The 17,283-nt window shown below is 30.6% G+C and overlaps 1 protein-coding gene across 1 annotated transcript; it reads right to left on the bottom strand.

Moving 5' to 3' along the window:
* Positions 1-724: 724 nt before the first annotated feature.
* On the bottom strand, positions 725-16,985 carry LOC139489772 (uncharacterized). Its single transcript, XM_071276588.1, has 10 exons — positions 16,904-16,985; positions 13,394-13,717; positions 12,084-12,368; positions 10,044-10,361; positions 5,470-5,772; positions 4,707-5,042; positions 3,784-4,066; positions 3,260-3,378; positions 2,097-2,139; positions 725-810 (listed from the first exon to the last, which is right to left on the bottom strand). Exons 1-8 carry the CDS (start codon positions 16,914-16,916, stop codon positions 3,363-3,365), a joined length of 1,878 nt encoding a protein of 625 aa, XP_071132689.1. The 5' UTR covers positions 16,917-16,985; the 3' UTR covers positions 725-810; positions 2,097-2,139; positions 3,260-3,362.
* Between the last annotated feature and the right edge of the window lie 298 nt (positions 16,986-17,283).

Here is a 17,283-nt window from a genome sequence, read left to right as displayed (position 1 = left end):
TTATCAAAAATAATTTAAGGTTAAACTGAAAAGGATACAATTTTTAATGAAAATTGACCTCAGTATAATAATTGCATTTTCACCATGATAACGAATGTAAATGACAATGAAAAAAATTGGCGAAATTGATCTTAGATTTTAAACCAATTTTTTTTGTTTTTTTTTTGGTATTTAATCTGATAACAAAAATTATAGTTATCCCTTTAAAACAACATACTTAATGTAGGTAAAACATTTGTTTTAATCAAACCCCGTGTTTTGATAATATACTTTAATTAATAAAAAAAAATGCATATCAAATTGCATTTAAAAAAGGCAGTGAAAACCAATTAAAGAATCGGATGTATTCTAACTAAGATGACGTTTTTAAATTAACGGTTTTACCTCTCATCCATGAGAAAACAATATTTTACCTTCAGGAAATTGTAATTATCAAAATAATCAGAAGAATACAAATTTAGAAAAATGTGCATGGCTTGAAAAATGAATTACTTTAATATAGGAAAAAGGACAGACAAAACTTACAATACCGAAATTGCTTCAATATAGCGTACTTACAACTACTGAATTATCATTGTATATTTCAAGTTGTCTAAAGTCTAACAATACATGAGTATAGTCTTTAAACACAAATGTCATGAAATAGAATTTCCACTGTACATAAGCAGGTAAAATTTATAGTTAATTTGCGATCGTCAATACACTGTTGCCTATATTGTAACACTATTACCTGTCTTAACCCTTGGAGAATCTGCAACTACGTCATACATCTGGGTGTCAGAAGGAGGCTTTGAGGAAATCGTTTTATGACTAAACAAAATAGTTTCATTTAATCAAAACTATTGTCATACATCATGTACATAGGCAATTTGAAACAAACATCATGGTCGAGACATGAATTTTCTAAATGCGTATATCATGTATTTGATATATTAATTTTTATTTTTTTTATTCTTTTTATGAAATTTTATATTCAATTATAAAAAAAAAAGTCACTCCATCAACTTTCTTTTTGAAATAGAAGTTACTTGAAAACTGTATGGAAATTATCAAAAAGACAATACAGAACGCGAAAGAGAACGAAAAAACCTAATAAATGAAATCAAATCAAATACATCAAGAGCATACAATCCCTCCCATCTAATATTAAACATTTTAATCCAATAATTCCATAAAATCTAATATGAAATTCCTTATTTATAAAATCGAATTCTTAACATTTTATATTGTTTATCCTAAATTAGTAAAAGTAACTGACATACATTCGAATCACAGTATTCAAACAAGCAGAACAGAATATTTAAAAAAAATTGTGATGCTTTATCATCTCCACTTAATTTTGTTTTGGAGAGGTGCTTTCAAATGTTCACATTCGTGTTGAAAAAAATGAAATATATGGAAATTTTGTTCTGCCATAATGTGATCGTTGTCCTTTAACATAACTTTATTTAAATATTCATGACCAATAAGAACATCTTCCGTACATTTTTAGTGATATTCCGGCGCAACTAGTAATAGGCAGACCATGAGAAATAATCTGTAAAGTCGATATCAATAATAAGATATGACGAGTATTGCTATGAAGAGAAAAGGATTGCAAACTCTAATATATCAAAGCTGTATCAACCATAAACATTTTGTTGATAAAAAAGGAAATTCAATGTTAGCTGTTATATCTTCAGTTATGCGATTCTTAGTTTTCATGAGAGAGGCGAAATATACAAAGGGACATAGAAACTCGTAAGTTGTTAGGAAATTGACAACCACATGGGTAAAAAAAATATATCTATTTCAATGAGTTCTATTTTTATTAACTCATTAACATACAGACACTTAAGATGATCTACTGCATGTGTGAATGTAATTTATTATAAAATGAAATGAAAACAACACGTAATAAAGTAAATGCGTTTGAAGCACTTTTCTGAATTTACATTCATCAGGAACGCTCAAAGCCGAATATTTCAAAGCCAAGAATATATAAAGTGGCAAAAGATGAAGAGCTACATTTTTAAAAAACAAAAATACGACCTAAAATATTGTTTGTTAATATCCTTACTAATTTATGTACTAGTATACATTTATTTACCATTTACCTTTTAGACTTGCGGATTGTTTTTCGTTTGAGCAAAAATAGACCTGAAATATTTTTAAAATATCAATTATACTGTCTTGAAATGTGTCAATATACTTGCACGAAATAACTCTCTTTCTCACTTGACTTGTTGTTACACTAGCGTCATATTAGATCTTTTGTAGACGAAAAACAGGAACACAACTATACATCAGGTATTAATTATTGTTTTAAAGGTATGGCTACATATATATCTCGCTTCGCGAATAAATTGTATATACTTGTATAATCTTTGCAATCTCTGTGTAGAAACTATAAGATATTATGATTTATTATACAGCAGGTTAATAGGGCTTAATTTTGATTGGTTAATAAGAGGGAGATAATTTACTCTATTCAATGTCATTTACTCCATCATCCTTCACAGAGACGTTTAATCAAGTGCACGCTTTGATAAATTCGGCAATTTGTTATGTCACAGACGTCATTGATTATTACCTTGAATTGGAATGTTGTTAGACAATAATATCAAAACATTCAGTAGAGGGATACTGCAGATCGTTACGTGAACCTTTAAACGCATTGTTAACCCCGGCTTCGTCTCATTTGATCATGTTTTCTCTGGGTGAAAATCTGCTATATCACCCTCTATTATGTATTATTTAATATAATGATCATTGTCCACCATTTCCCTCTGAAAATGCTTGTACTGTAGTGTTGTTGCTTGATATAGTCTAGTGATTAGTTTTGTCAAATTTATGGACTTCCCACTTTTTCATTTTAACTAGGAGCTCGGTATATTTGATGATATTTTTTTATATATTTATTATACAGCTATTGAATAAAGAGATAAGTATATCTTAGCTTATTAAACGTTTTAAGACTAGTCTGGTGATATCAGGGCATTTGAGGTTTATATAAGAAAAACATCAGATACTTTTTTTTACTCGAATAAAACTTGTACATGTATGTGACTGAAATTAAAATGTCTTTTTCGTGAATTGAAAATATTGTTTGTCATTACAGCTTTGCCAAGGTTGATTTCAGGATTTTTCGTCATTAAAAAGGATAGTGTTTGAACACAGAAACAAATCAAGATATTTTTTTTATTTGTATCTATATTCAGTGACAAAAACAGTAGACGATCACAGCATATTACTGTTTTAAAACAATTATGATATTTACCGACTATCAGCCAAGATACAATGGTAATTATAATGGAAGCTGTTCCTAATGCCACAATTGGAACAGCTGCGGACTGGATAACATTTGGTGTATTTTCTACAAATCATAAGACAAAACGTCTTAAAAAATCAATTCCAAAAAGTTCGAGATAATTTTTTTGGTATTATTGCTCGGCGATTATGGCTTAAAGGAACAGGTTGTATTTTAACAAAATGACAGTCGAAGGAAAGATGTACTGATGTTTTAAATGTATTGTTCCCGATTAACTGTACGTACGTGTTCTTTCGTGAAATTATTTGGCGATGACATCTGAAATACTCCTAACGTGAGACTAAATACATATAGCTAGTAAATAAGGTCGCCATCGGATTTTGATATTACGATTGAATCTAACTTTTAACTGACAATTCATCATTTCAAAATGTAATAATGAAAACAAGGATGTCAGCGGTTTCTTTATATTATACGAATTTACTGTGCAAAGATTTTGGAACTACATTCTGGACAATATTTGTTTAATATACGATATAGCTATTGATGGCAAACTTTTGTTGAAACTGTTTTCTGCTAAAACTCTTACATCATAGTAAGTTGAAGTTTGTAAACCAACCAATATATATAGTAGTCCTTTGTTGCCTGCTTTTGTCGTAATTATTTCTTTGCTAATCCATGTTGACGAAATGGACAGTTTATAGTCTATATGATACATTATATGCAATTCTTTATAATCCAAATGGTCCCATTGAATTGTCACACTTGTTTCTCCAACAGACACGACAGTGATGTTTGTAGGCGTTTGTGGAATGTCTAAATCCAAAAAAAATAACTATCTAATAGTCTTGAAATAGTGTGACAACATTTATCAAGTACACAATATTTAGTTGGTGAATAGTCTAAATTAATTACAAGTTTTGACCAATCATATCAGAATGGAGTTGTAAAACTTATTTTAAACATCTTTTATGGTAAGATCTTATCATAATATGTAGATGAACTCATCATAGATACCAGGATTAAATTTTATATTTACGCCAGACGCGCGTTTCGTCTACAAAAAACTCATCAAGGACGCCTCGAATCCAAAAAAGTTAAAAAGGCCAAATATAGTACGAAGTTGAAGAGCATTGAGAACTAACATTCCTAAAAGTTTTGCTAAATAGAGCTGAGGTAATCTGTTCCTGAGGTAAAAAAAAGCTTATTTTAAAAAAGAAAATGCTGACTACTGGGCTTGTTATACCCTCGGCCGGGTATCATAACTCCACCAGCTGCGGCATGGACCCAGTGGCAGCACATAAACTCATCATAGATACCAGGATTAAATTTTGTATTTACGCACAACGCGCGTTTCGTCTACAAAAGACTCATTAGTGACGCTCGAATCCAAAAAATTGTTTCAGGCGTAAATGGAAACGTACCGTTTTCAATCTTATCTTTTAGTAAAACTTACGTCTTATTTCTAGAATCAGATTATGCTCGACTAAGTGTCCTATGCCATTTAACAACAGCAGTTTGTAAACAGCTGCATCTTCACATCTCAACTCACTGATAACCAATGTCAGTTTGTACCCATCCAGTTGTACCTCTTTTCCATGGAAATTGTCATAAAGTATCATCATTTTTTCAGTCATACTGTATTTAGCTGACTGCTTCAGAAGAGTTGTGGTTTTATACCATCTGATTGCGGTGTATTTGGGTTTACTATACACATACACATTTATATAAACACTTCTGCCGAAAACCCCATTCATTTTTTCGACATTGCCATTTGCGAACACTGGCTGCGCTTAAATAGGAAAGAATAACATTCTGATTAACAACATATTACTTGTATTTATTTTTTTCTATTTCTTAAACGTTGTATTTTTATTATATATAAGTCATGTCATCTTCGGGTATCATAATTTAACGATATTCAAATAATGTCGTTCTAAATACATTAATTGTAGAAGGGTGTATTCGGTCTATACACTTACTGTACATGTTAACTTGAAGGATCGGAAATGTTTTTGAAGTAATTTATTATGACAAGTTTAGAAAACAAAGGCTACTATAATATTGTAATTTTATTTTTTATAACAAACGATTTAGTTCGTTGGTGAATAGTTCAGAAATGAGGCTTTTTAAAGTTATATAATAACAAAACGTTATGGCCTGAAACAAAACTATTTCAACATTCTGTTTTTTTCAAAACAAAAAAAATTTTGGCTCACCAGTTATATTAACAAATCCATATCTTGATTGTATTTCTTGTCCATTTGTGCCGAAAATTCCATTTCCAACTGCACACTTATAAATACCACTATCCTGGTAGGCCCATTCCGGTGAAATTTCCGGAAGTGCTAAAATTCCACTTTGTCCGATTGTCAACTCTCTAATCATAACATCATAATATGACTTATGATAACACTTGAAGAATTTGTATTCACTAAGGTTGCCTTGTATACTGCACTGTACTTTCCTTACCTTATCTGTTTGCAGAAACGTTTTATTTTCAACACTCGCTATCGGTGCATCTAAATACAAATCCATGTTTTAATTGAATGACTTAAAAAAAAATGTTTAATTATAGTACTTCGTTAGAATGACCGAAACATTTACATTAATATGTTTGAGGAAACAATCTTTATACAAAAATGAGTTCTTTTTTAATGATGAAACATTAAAAAAAAATGAGTTCTTTTTTAATGATGAAACATTATTAAACATTTCAAATATTTTCTATTTCCAAAGTATTTGGCTTGTACCAACATTCTAGCAACATTCCAGCAGCGCCTGCATACGGAGTATATATCTCTCAATTGATAAGATATTCCCGGGCATGTATTTCCTATATAGACGGTTGATGCTCATAAGGAAGCTATTGAACCGAAATTTCCAAATATTGAAGTTGAGATTATACATTCGTAAATTTAACGGACGTCATCACGAGTTGGTTGGCCGTTATGAAATAACCGTTTCAAAGATGATATCATATATTTCTCATGTCATAACTACATTCACTTACCTTTTTTACGAAAGTGACCTACCGATTTAGACTATTTACCGGGTTTGTAATAACATGAACAACACGACAAGTGACACATGATCTGTTTAATCTTCTGGAACACCTGAGATTACCCCAAGTTTTTGGTGAGGTTTGCCTTGCTTAGTCTTTAGTTTTCTATGTTGTGTCTTGTGTACTGTTATTTGTCTGTTTGTCTGTCCCTCTGGTATTTTTCGCCCCTCATTTACCAATTGAAAAAATTAATATGCTTCAATTGAAAACCTCGCTCTTTTTATTATTCAGGCGGGAATGTTTGGTATCTCTAAAAACTATATAGTTAAGTCCCTGTTAAATGATTATGTGCCTGTTCCAGGTTATGTGAACCCAAGTTTACTGTTAAGAATGTTTTTGTCCGGGCGATGGTATTCCATGAAATTGTTGATTGAAGTTGAATTTCTTAGCAATACTTTTCCATACACTGAATGAAAACAATGGTTACACTACAAACTGCTCAGAGTCTGAATTGACCAGTTTTTGTGCTCGACCAGTAAAATCGAGCACATATTTTACTCGACCAGTCTCGACATTGTCTCGACTGTACTTAACTGTACTTAAGTGTACTCGACTAGGTCTCGACTTTACTTAATTAGTCTGATTCAGTACTTGATGATCTTTGTGTAGTCTGAAATGGTCTTGACCAAGGCTCGACCTGTCTCGACCTGTCTTGACTAGTCTCGACTTGTCTCGACTAGTCTCGACTCAGTCTCAACCAGTCTCGACCTGTCTCAACTAGTCTTGACATTCAAATTTAGTTTTGACTTGTGTAAATCAGCTAATCTAACTAAATTAAATATTGATCTTACAGAATTCAAGCTTATTAGGTAGTTTGATTTATTGCTGTGAAATGAAAGAATTTAATTTTACAATACTAATAGGTAAAAATAAAAATTATTATATAAATTCAGAGAGGCATCTTTAATTTTTTTTATAACTTTTTCAAATCAACTTGGATTTTCATCAAACTATGCAGCTATCTTAGATATATCTTAAGCTTACTGAATTCCATGTCAGTTAGTTTTTTGTTGTATTGCTGTACAATTTAGGAATTAAAGAAATCTTGGTTAAAAAAAAGCTAGGATTTGCAATTCGGACAAATAGAAATAGTACACTTTAATTTTTTTAATAACTTTTTCAAATCAACTTGGATTTTCGTCAAACTATGCAGCTGTCTTACATATATATTGAGCCTACTCAATCCAAGGTCATTTTGCTTTTTGTTGTATTGGTGTCAAATTCAAGAATTAATTAATCCATGTCAAAAAAGCTAGAATTTGCAGTTCGAACAAAATAGAGATAGTACACTTTAATTTTTTTTTGATAACTTTTTCAAATCAACTTGGATTTTCATCAAATTATGCAGCTATCTTACATATATATTAAGCTTACTGAATCCCAGGTCATTTTGTTTTTTGTTGTATTGCTGTCAAATTCAAGAATTAAATTAATCTATGTCAAGAAAGCTAGGATTTGCAATTCGGACAAAATAGAGATAGTACACTTTAATTTTTTTAAAACTTTTTCAAATCAACTTAGATTTTCATCAAACTATGCAGCTGTCTTACATATATATTAACCTTACTCAATCCCAGATCATTTTGTTTTTTTGTTGTACTGTTGTCAAATTTAAGGATTAAATTAATCTAGGTCAAAAAAGCTAAAATTTGCAGTTCGAACGAAATAGAGATAGTACACTTTAAATTTTTTTAATAAGTTTTTCAAATCAACTTTGATTTTCATCAAACTATATAGTTACTTTGGTGATGTATAATTCTTACTGAATCTGAGGTTGTTATGAAGTTTAGTGTATTGCTGTCAAATGTAAGAATTAATTTAATCTAGGTAAAATAAGCTAGGATTTGCAGTTTTGACAAAATAGAGATAGTACACTTTATTTTTTTTCATAACTTTTTCAAATCATCTTAGATTTTCATCAAACTCTACAACTATCTTTGCAATATATTGATCTTACTGAATCATAGGTTGTTATTTAGTTTGGTGTATTTCTGTCAAATTAAAGAATTTAATTAATCTAGATCAAAAAGCTAAGATATTAGAAAAATATCTTTCCTCATATATTAAATGATGTTAAATTTTTGTTTTAACAAAATAATAGGTGTCTTTTTTAAGATTTCATAACCTTTTTCAAATCAGTTAAATATATATCTAAGACAAAATAAACACCTTTTTTTGTTAAAACAAAAATTATCTTAAAATATTTGTTTTGTCAATTTAAATGACATGGCACTATACATGGTTTAATTACATCAGTACACATAAGTTTTACAGGTAAAAAGAAAGCCCTACTTTTCTTTAACTCGTGTATTACTTATCTAGCGAATTAAAAAAGCCTTGCCATTTAGATTTAACAGGATGTTGCAACTTTGAATAAATGTTATTTAGAATTTAAAACTCTCTGGTAGATGTGATCTTTTAATAAGTTTGCCCCAAGCAGAAGGTATTGCTTTATAAATCAGCACAAATCAGAAGAACTATTTTAATAATTTCTTTAATGTTTCATCCCTTTTTGATATATTTATATAATATATATCAAAAGGAATAAAACATAAAAGGAATTATATAGCTATTTTGACCTATACTTTTTCCCAAGTTATGAGGAAAGATATATTTCTAATATCGTTGCTTTTTGACCTAGATTAATTAAATTCTTAAATTTGACAGAAATACACCAAACTATATAACAACCTATGATTCAGTAAGATCAATATATTGCAAAGATAGTTGTAGAGTTTGATGAAAATCTAAGATGATTTGAAAAGGTTATGAAAAAAATTAAAGTGTACTATCTCTATTTTGTCAAAACTGCAAATCCTAGCTTATTTTACCTAGATTAAATTAATTCTTACATTTGACAGCAACAGTACAACAAAACACAAAATGACCTTGGATTCAGTAAGCTTAATATATATGTAAGACAGCTGCATAGTTTGATGAAAATCCAAGTTGATTTGAAAAAGTTATTAAAGAAATTAAAGTATACTATCTCTATTTTGTCCGAATTGCAAATCCTAGCTTTTTTTTACCAAGATTACTTTAATTCCTAAATTGTACAGCAATACAACAAAAAACTAACTGACATGGAATTCAGTAAGCTTAAGATATATCTAAGATAGATGCATAGTTCGATGAAAATCCAAGTTGATTTGAAAAAGTTATAAAAAAAATCAAAGATGCCTATCTGAATTTATATAATAATTTTTAATTTTACCTATTGTTAAATTAAATTCTTTCATTTCACAGCAATAAATCAAACTAACCTACCTAATAAGCTTGAATCTTGTAAGATCAATATTTAATTTAGTTAGATTAGCTGATTTACACAAGTCAAAACTAAATTTGAAGGTCAAGACTAGTTGAGACAGGTCAAGACTGGTTGAGACTGAGTCGAGACTAGTCGAGACAGGTCGAGACTAGTCAAGACAAGTCGAGACAGGTCGAGTCTTGGTCAAGACCATTTCAGACTACACAAAGATCATCAAGTACTGAATCAGACTAATTAAGTAAAGTCGAGACTAAGTCAAGTACACTTAAGTACAGTTAAGTACAGTTGAGACAATGTCGAGACTGGTCGAGTAAAATGTGTGCTCGATTTTACTGGTCGAGCACAAAAACTGGTCAATTCAGACTCTGAGCAGTTTGTAGTGTTAATTAAATCCAGTATGTAGTAATCAATATTTGTATTGTACTTTGAGTAGGGATGCTGATAAATTTGAATCTACTTACATTTAATATTGAGCAGTGTGCTTGATGACTCATTACTGCTAATAATATTACTGGCTTTACATGTTACCATTTGTCTGTTATAGGTTCTGTCAACATTGAGGGTTAACGTAGATATTACTGTAAAAGTTTCTGTGGACGTATTAAATGTCTTTATTTCAGATGAATTAATTGTTACATCCATATCAGTCTGTCCTAAAAAAAAACAACACGTAAAATTAGCTGCAGGTCTTCTACCATGAGAAATACAGGAAACATTCAATGGCACGGTCTCTTCTGTACCAACAGATTTCTGTAGGAAGATTGGAGAAAGCGGCTTTACTGAAAATATACGAATTTCATATGTTTTACCTCCCGAATATTTAATATTAATGATTCAGAAATAGTTTTTTGTTTATTCAAAATAATACATATCTGTATTAAGTTGTTACAATTTCAATTCAAGTAAATATGTAGGACTCGGAGGTGCAATGGGGACGCTGAAGTGCGATGGCCACGCTGAAGTGCGATGGTCCACGCCGAAGTACGATGGTCCTTTCGCTGAAGTGCGATGGTTTTGTGTATGACGTTTGAATAATATGACGTTTTATACAGTATACTAATCTAAATATTAATCTTAATTTATCTTACGGTAAGCGTCACATGATTTTATGTGGGCAATTTAAAAATAAAAAAAAAATATGATAGTGTTAGCAATGTTTCAATGATTTTGCTATATCAAGTTCATATAATGTTGTTTTATACCCGGGATATTTTTATTTTGTTTTGAAAGAACACCGTCGTTGCTCTTGGTTTTTTATGGTTTTAGTCTAAAACATGTCAGACAGAAATTAACCTGATTAAATCCTACGTGTACTTCCCAATTTATCATTCTCATCTTTGTTTTTCGTGAAATAATTGACAAGCTTCGCTATTAGTAAAGCATAAATTTACTTGTCGATATTTTTACTTCGTGGATACTGTTCCGACATTCAAGGTACAACATGTATATATAAATTGAAGAAGAATGTGAGCAATTACTAAGTTTTATCATAATATTTAAGTAAATGAGATGGACACTTCTTAGTACTATTATAAAGACCTACACGCTGAATCTTTCTTTAATTTCTCCTTTGAACACCTTATTCTATACTCTTGCGTGCTAAAAGAATAATTGGAGACTTGGAAAATTAGATTAAAATAAAAATTAAAGTCTTTGGTTTGATCTAAACAGAAGTTAAAACATCTTCCAAATAAGAGGCTAGCAGCCAAATTTTAATGGTGTTAATTTATTACAACAGCCCATGTGCATTTTGCTTTTACTCAAAGTCTTGAGTTGGCCATCGCACTACAGCGTAACCACCATTGCACTTCAGCGTAAATATCAACACGTTAACATCATAATGTTACCATCGCACTTCAGCGTGTTAACCATCGCACTTCAGCGTAGACTATCGCACTTCAGCGTGACCATCGCGGTTCGGAGTACCATCGCGGTTCCGAGTCCTACAAATATATAGGATAAAACACGAGAACGTATTGTGATATTCAATTTACAGTTAAGTTCAGAAATTGTGATCAATCACATATATATGGTTGTTACGCATGTATATAATATATCATATTTTCCTTACTTTGATTTATAAATCTTGTTTACTAATTTATAATATATATCAGGGTATCAAATATGTCAATTGTTGAAACCTGTATGCTGATTTCAAAATGCATTTTAGACATTTCTGTTGTTACGAGTAACGATTCTGACTCCATGTTGGATATCAATTTCTTTTTGTCTTCTTATTTACCATGTATACAGTACGTATCAATTTATTACAAATTTCAGTTCAATTTGAAATATTTCTTTTACTTCTTAAGTCTTTGATCACACACAGTTCCGTAGAATCAAAGTACAACACAATGTGATATATGTAGATATTTCTCATTTATTTTATAGATGTTAATTATTATTCTTCATACCAGTTAAAGTAACTGTTACAAAAATAAAATCTTGAATATTACTGGTTTTCTAGCAAAAACCACTATCAATTTAAGCAAATATCTTACAGTTGAGATACAGCTTCGCTGAATCAACTGTTTGATAATGTGAAATCTCTTCGTTCCCTGCATAACATAAAATTGTCTTACGATCATACAATCTACTGATTTTTAGCAGTGTGAATTGAAGAGACTGTTTGCCGGTAGCAACTATACTTCCAGATATCAGCAGTTTCAAATCTGGTTGTGGTTGTCCTCCTACAGCTCTGCATGTTATTATCAGATCCTGTCCTTCTGTACCTTGCAATTTTTCATCTTGTAACACATTATCTATATTCACACTAGATGGATCAACTGAAAAAAACGATCTTTTAAAATCTATACGTTATTTATCGCTATATATGTCTGGCTTTATTATATAGACGGGACTGGATTATGAGAGATATTCATTTCTGTATTCTTCAGATTCATTATGTCTTTTGTTATATTCTTAAAACTTTTTAGAACTTCATTATTCTCTAGTCCTTTTTCTGGCACAATTTAATATTAATCATTGCAATACCGTTATTCTCCATTCTATTTACCCTATTAGAACCCTCATAAAGAAATTAGCTTTAAACACAACTAATTGTAACATGCATAACGCACCAATTCAGTTTCAACTTACGTTGATTTTTTTTCAAAATAAAGAAATCCAAAAAGTTAGTTCATAATTAAAAATGAATACTTTGTAGTATCCCATCGAATACTTTTAATTCTAAACTTTATTGAACAAAACAATAAAATTTAAAATGCTTATTTTTGCCGACAAAACTTACAAATTTTGGACATCGTAGGATCAGGTGAATACTGATATTACCTTATCGGATTTATTGGGGAAAACTAAATATAATAGACAACATCATCATGACTTTCATGAACATGCAAGATGTAATTTGTTATGAGAACTGTTTAGTAATTTTTATTCGAACCAAGCTAGTTATAATATTTTTATAATTTGTCATGAGTGTGCCTCTAGAGTAAAGGGGATCAAGGACAAAAATAACTTTAAGCCAGCAAGAGCATTTCGACAGAGATCATCTTTTTTCAGTAGATATAATATGAATAGCCTTTTATTTCTGAAAAAAAAATTATCTCTTAATACAATTATAAAACATCAACGATAACGTTTGACTCGTTTTCAAAAATACAGTCGCAGGCGAGATAAAATAAAAAAATATATATTACTGGTCTACGTTAGTGTTAATCTAAGAACGAATTCTCCCTGAAACATGTTGGTGTCTATCGTGTTCTTTTGGTAGAAATACTTTTATGTTTGTAAACAAAATATATGAATTGTTGCTACAAGGTTACGTGTATAGCAATAAAAGTTGACTTACCAATAACAGTCAGTTGTTGTCTGTATACGCTTACAGTACCAGTAATGTCACACTCATAGATTCCAGCATCACTCTCTTTAAGCTCATATATCATGTATATACCCAAGTGATATTCTCCAATGGTATGATTACCAGTAATATTAATTATCCTGTGAAGTTGTGATTGTAAATGTGGACTTATTTGTGAATTTATAGAATAAACCATGCGCATAACATCAGAGCCAGATTTGAAATACCAAATTAATGTTCTCGATTCTGGGACACTTTCAGGACACTCCAATTGTACTGTGGAACCCTTTAGAGAAGACAACCCATTTGCTAGCGCTTAAAAACAATAACGAAAGAATGGGTTGTAACATTAGTTACCTAAGTCATAAAAATGTTCACATATTCTTTGAAAGAATATCCGAAAAAACCGAGAAGTTCAGAAAAAAATATTCGGATAAAAAATGATTAGAAACAGTTTGTAAAATTGCACCAAGACACACACATGGAGTTTCGTTTGTCAATAAAAAAAAATCGGAGGCTTGGGGGATTTGTGAAGAATGAACTTACTTTCTGTATAGACAGAACAGTTAGAATGGGGTGTGATTTGTATACGAGGGATTTACTTTCCGTATAGACAGAACAATCAAGTCAGGGGATATTTCATAGAGATGTACAAATAGTTGGATATGTATTTCACCGGATTTCCATTTTCCTCTTAGTCATTGGGCATCTAGCAGAATCCGAGCTTAATACGTATATTTTTTAGCTTGTTACGACGTGTAAAAAGGGTACTATTAATCATAGAATGAAATTCAAAACAGTGTGGCTGTGGCCATTGATTGACACATTAAATTCATCCATTGACTGGGACAATTTACGTGAACGTTTGTCTGTAACGACCACTGTTCACGACGTACCTACGATAGACATTTAAACTGTGGGGTCACCAAAGGTTTCTTAACGCCTTTAATTATAAAATAATTCGAAAAATTAATCAGGAATAACCTTTATGTTTTGATTTATATAATTGGTATAAATCAAAACATCGTGTTATTTCTGATTAATTTTTCGAATTACTTTATTAAGGTGTTGAGAACCTTTGGTGACCCAATAGTTTAAGTGTTTTTAAAAAGTACATAGTGAGCAGTGGTCGTTACATACAAACGTTCACCTAAATTGTCCCAGCCAATGGATGAATTTAATGTGTCAATCAATAGCCACAGCCACGCTGTTTTGAATTTCATTCTAGTTTTATTATTTTTCTGCATATTTATCTGTATATTGTTTCAGGACCAAGTGCGTGTGTGTAATAAAAAGAACTTATCCTGATCGAAAATGATAGATAAATAAATAAAAAAGTTTAATTTACCTCAAGTTACGTAATGCATTGGATTCTCTATAAATGATAGATTAAACGGAACTTTAATGGATCAAACAATTCAATTTAGATCTTCAATTAGCTACTTTGTTAATGGATTAAAATTGAAAACTAGATTTCTCTTGTGGTTATTCTGTTGCATGGATAGCCATCATAGTTTGTCTAATAGAAAAACAAAGGATGTGGGGTATTTATGGCACATATCTTGCCCAGCCAAAATAAACTTATAAAGCGAAGGAACAACGCTTGTACTGCTGTTCTTTATCTCAAAGTAACAGTTAGGCCTTTAACACGGATCAAAACAAACTCTCACCTCACTGCAAGTTTAAGATGGCCCCTAGCATCTTCTTGAAGGGTTTTTTTTTAAATAATTTGAAAAGGCTTTGTAAGATGTAAAAACACCTAATCGGGCCCGGTAACAAAATAACATACAGGAAGTCGTACATATTCTACGACCTATTATAAGGTCACCCTTGTTTCAATTTGTGAAAACCGAAATTTTAGTTTTAAACCATCTATTCCTATTGCATTTTAGAAAGAATCATGGTTGTTATAAGGAATTTACTCTTATTAGCTCTCCTCTTGCAGTATTGTCGTTTTCATCTGGCACAAGCGTGATGGTGAAAGTTTGATGCTTTAAGCAGTAGATAAATGTATGAATGCTTTGGTTTTTGTAAATGCCTTTTTATGTTAGGACGGAGGATATGTGGAGAAAGCGAACTTGTCCTTTTTTGTGAAAGTGATGTTACATTCATCTATAAGGAATATCGAACTGATATTGCTATAAGGCACCTTTGTCGGTTTGGTATTGAAAGAAAATCAGATCTAATGGCATTGTACGATAAAAAGTAAAATCACAAAAATACTGAACTTAGAGGAAAATCAATTCGGAAAGTCTATAATCACATGGCAATATCAAATAACAAAAAGCATCAAAAACGAACGGACAAGAACTGTCATATTCCTGACTTGGTACAGGCATTTATATATATATAGTCATATTCGCCAACAAAAGAGAACCGCAATGAGTCAAGAAAATTACATATTTGCTATACCAATATAAAATATACATTATCATATAATTAACCAATGATTTGAACGTTTTTCGTAGCATCATATCTCTCTCGATTCTTTTCACGATCTTCAGAAAGCTGTACACGATTTTTCCCAATCTAAAAATAATTTTTTGTTGGAAATATTTCCATTGTTTGCCAAATTTCTGATTATGCTAACACAAAACAGCTGTAAAAACCTTTGGATCTTTAAAAATGAAATGACATTTTCAGAGAAAGTTCTTTAGTCATTCGATTTATGGTGTGAAGCAATAGATCAACAAAATCATATTTTAACTTACAAAAAGGGGATAGCATTACGTTTGTAACATGACCATTAGAATGATAAACGACAGCAATATGGACCCAACTGAAAATTAGCAAAGTTATGAGAGAGAAAAATCACGCAATCAGTACACATTTTTCAGCTAAAATAGTTAACACGACAGTAAAAATAATCACCACATACAAGACAAACAAACCCAAGACTATTTGTAAATCTTCATCTTAAGGGGCCGCGGGCTCGAGGGTACAAAAAATTCAGCAAAAATTTGAAAATTCTTTTTTATTACAAACTTTATGTATTACACTATAAGTTGCTATACTTTATGATATGGTACAAAAATTAACAAAAACAATCAATTCCGATTGGCACCAGATGACTTTTAAAATGTTTATTTTATTCAAAAAGCTCCAAATTATCTCCCTTTGGTGAAAAAATGCAATTCGTTTGCATTAAAATTGAAATGTCTGTTTTAACTCATCGGTGACCTATATTTTTTATTAATATTTTCAAATAAGCTGTACCTAAACTAAGCTATTGTAAAATTTGAGCGATTTCTGTTATTTAGTTCTTTTTTTATTTTGATATTACCATTTTTCTCCATAAACAGTTCAACAGAAAAAAGTAACTTAATGAAAATGTATGATTCTTTCGAAGGCAGATTGTGAACTTAAACGAACGGTGTCTCCATATTTTTATTTCATTTTTCTATTAGATATAGGATAAAGTTTATTAAAAGAAAAAAATAACAAAATCCTATATTTAAAAAAAAATTAGTTATACCCGCGAGCCCCTTCAACAAGACTTACTTGATGTGGACATGGCGAAGATTATTCTAATCAGATTGATTTATTTGGAAATTTTTTTTTAAACTGTTGTAAACTTCCGTATTGACATATGAAATATCTAAATTTAGGTCGTCATTTAAATATGTATTGAAGAAATCGATCAACGAAAATCTGAAATATTTTAAGGAAGTTATGTAAATTTGTAATGTTAAGTCTGATGAAAAGTTCAATTTAGATTATTTCATTTATATATCGAAAAATTATATCAGAACAAAAATATCATTTTTACAAGATTAATGTGATAATACGGAAAATGAAGTATTGGAAATCAATAGCAGATAAATTGTGTTCAAAGTTTAGGTATGAAGATAGACAGGGCTCAGCTTTTAAAATGTTTACGA

This window comes from Mytilus edulis, chromosome 9 (assembly GCF_963676685.1).
Source record: "Mytilus edulis chromosome 9, xbMytEdul2.2, whole genome shotgun sequence".
Classification (NCBI taxonomy): Eukaryota; Metazoa; Mollusca; class Bivalvia; order Mytilida; family Mytilidae; genus Mytilus; species Mytilus edulis.
Note: the sequence above shows the minus strand (reverse complement) of the source record. Positions and strands in the feature narration are given on the sequence as shown.

Bases quoted from the DNA above. Each gene is read 5' to 3' on its own strand.
- LOC139489772 (XM_071276588.1), bottom strand. The intron at 5,773-10,043 runs GTAAGTAGATTC...ATTTGTATTTAG, and splicing joins CACACTGCTCAATATTAAAT to ATGCACCGATAGCGAGTGTT. The intron at 5,043-5,469 runs GTGAGCCAAAAT...TTCCTATTTAAG, and splicing joins TGGATTTGTTAATATAACTG to CGCAGCCAGTGTTCGCAAAT.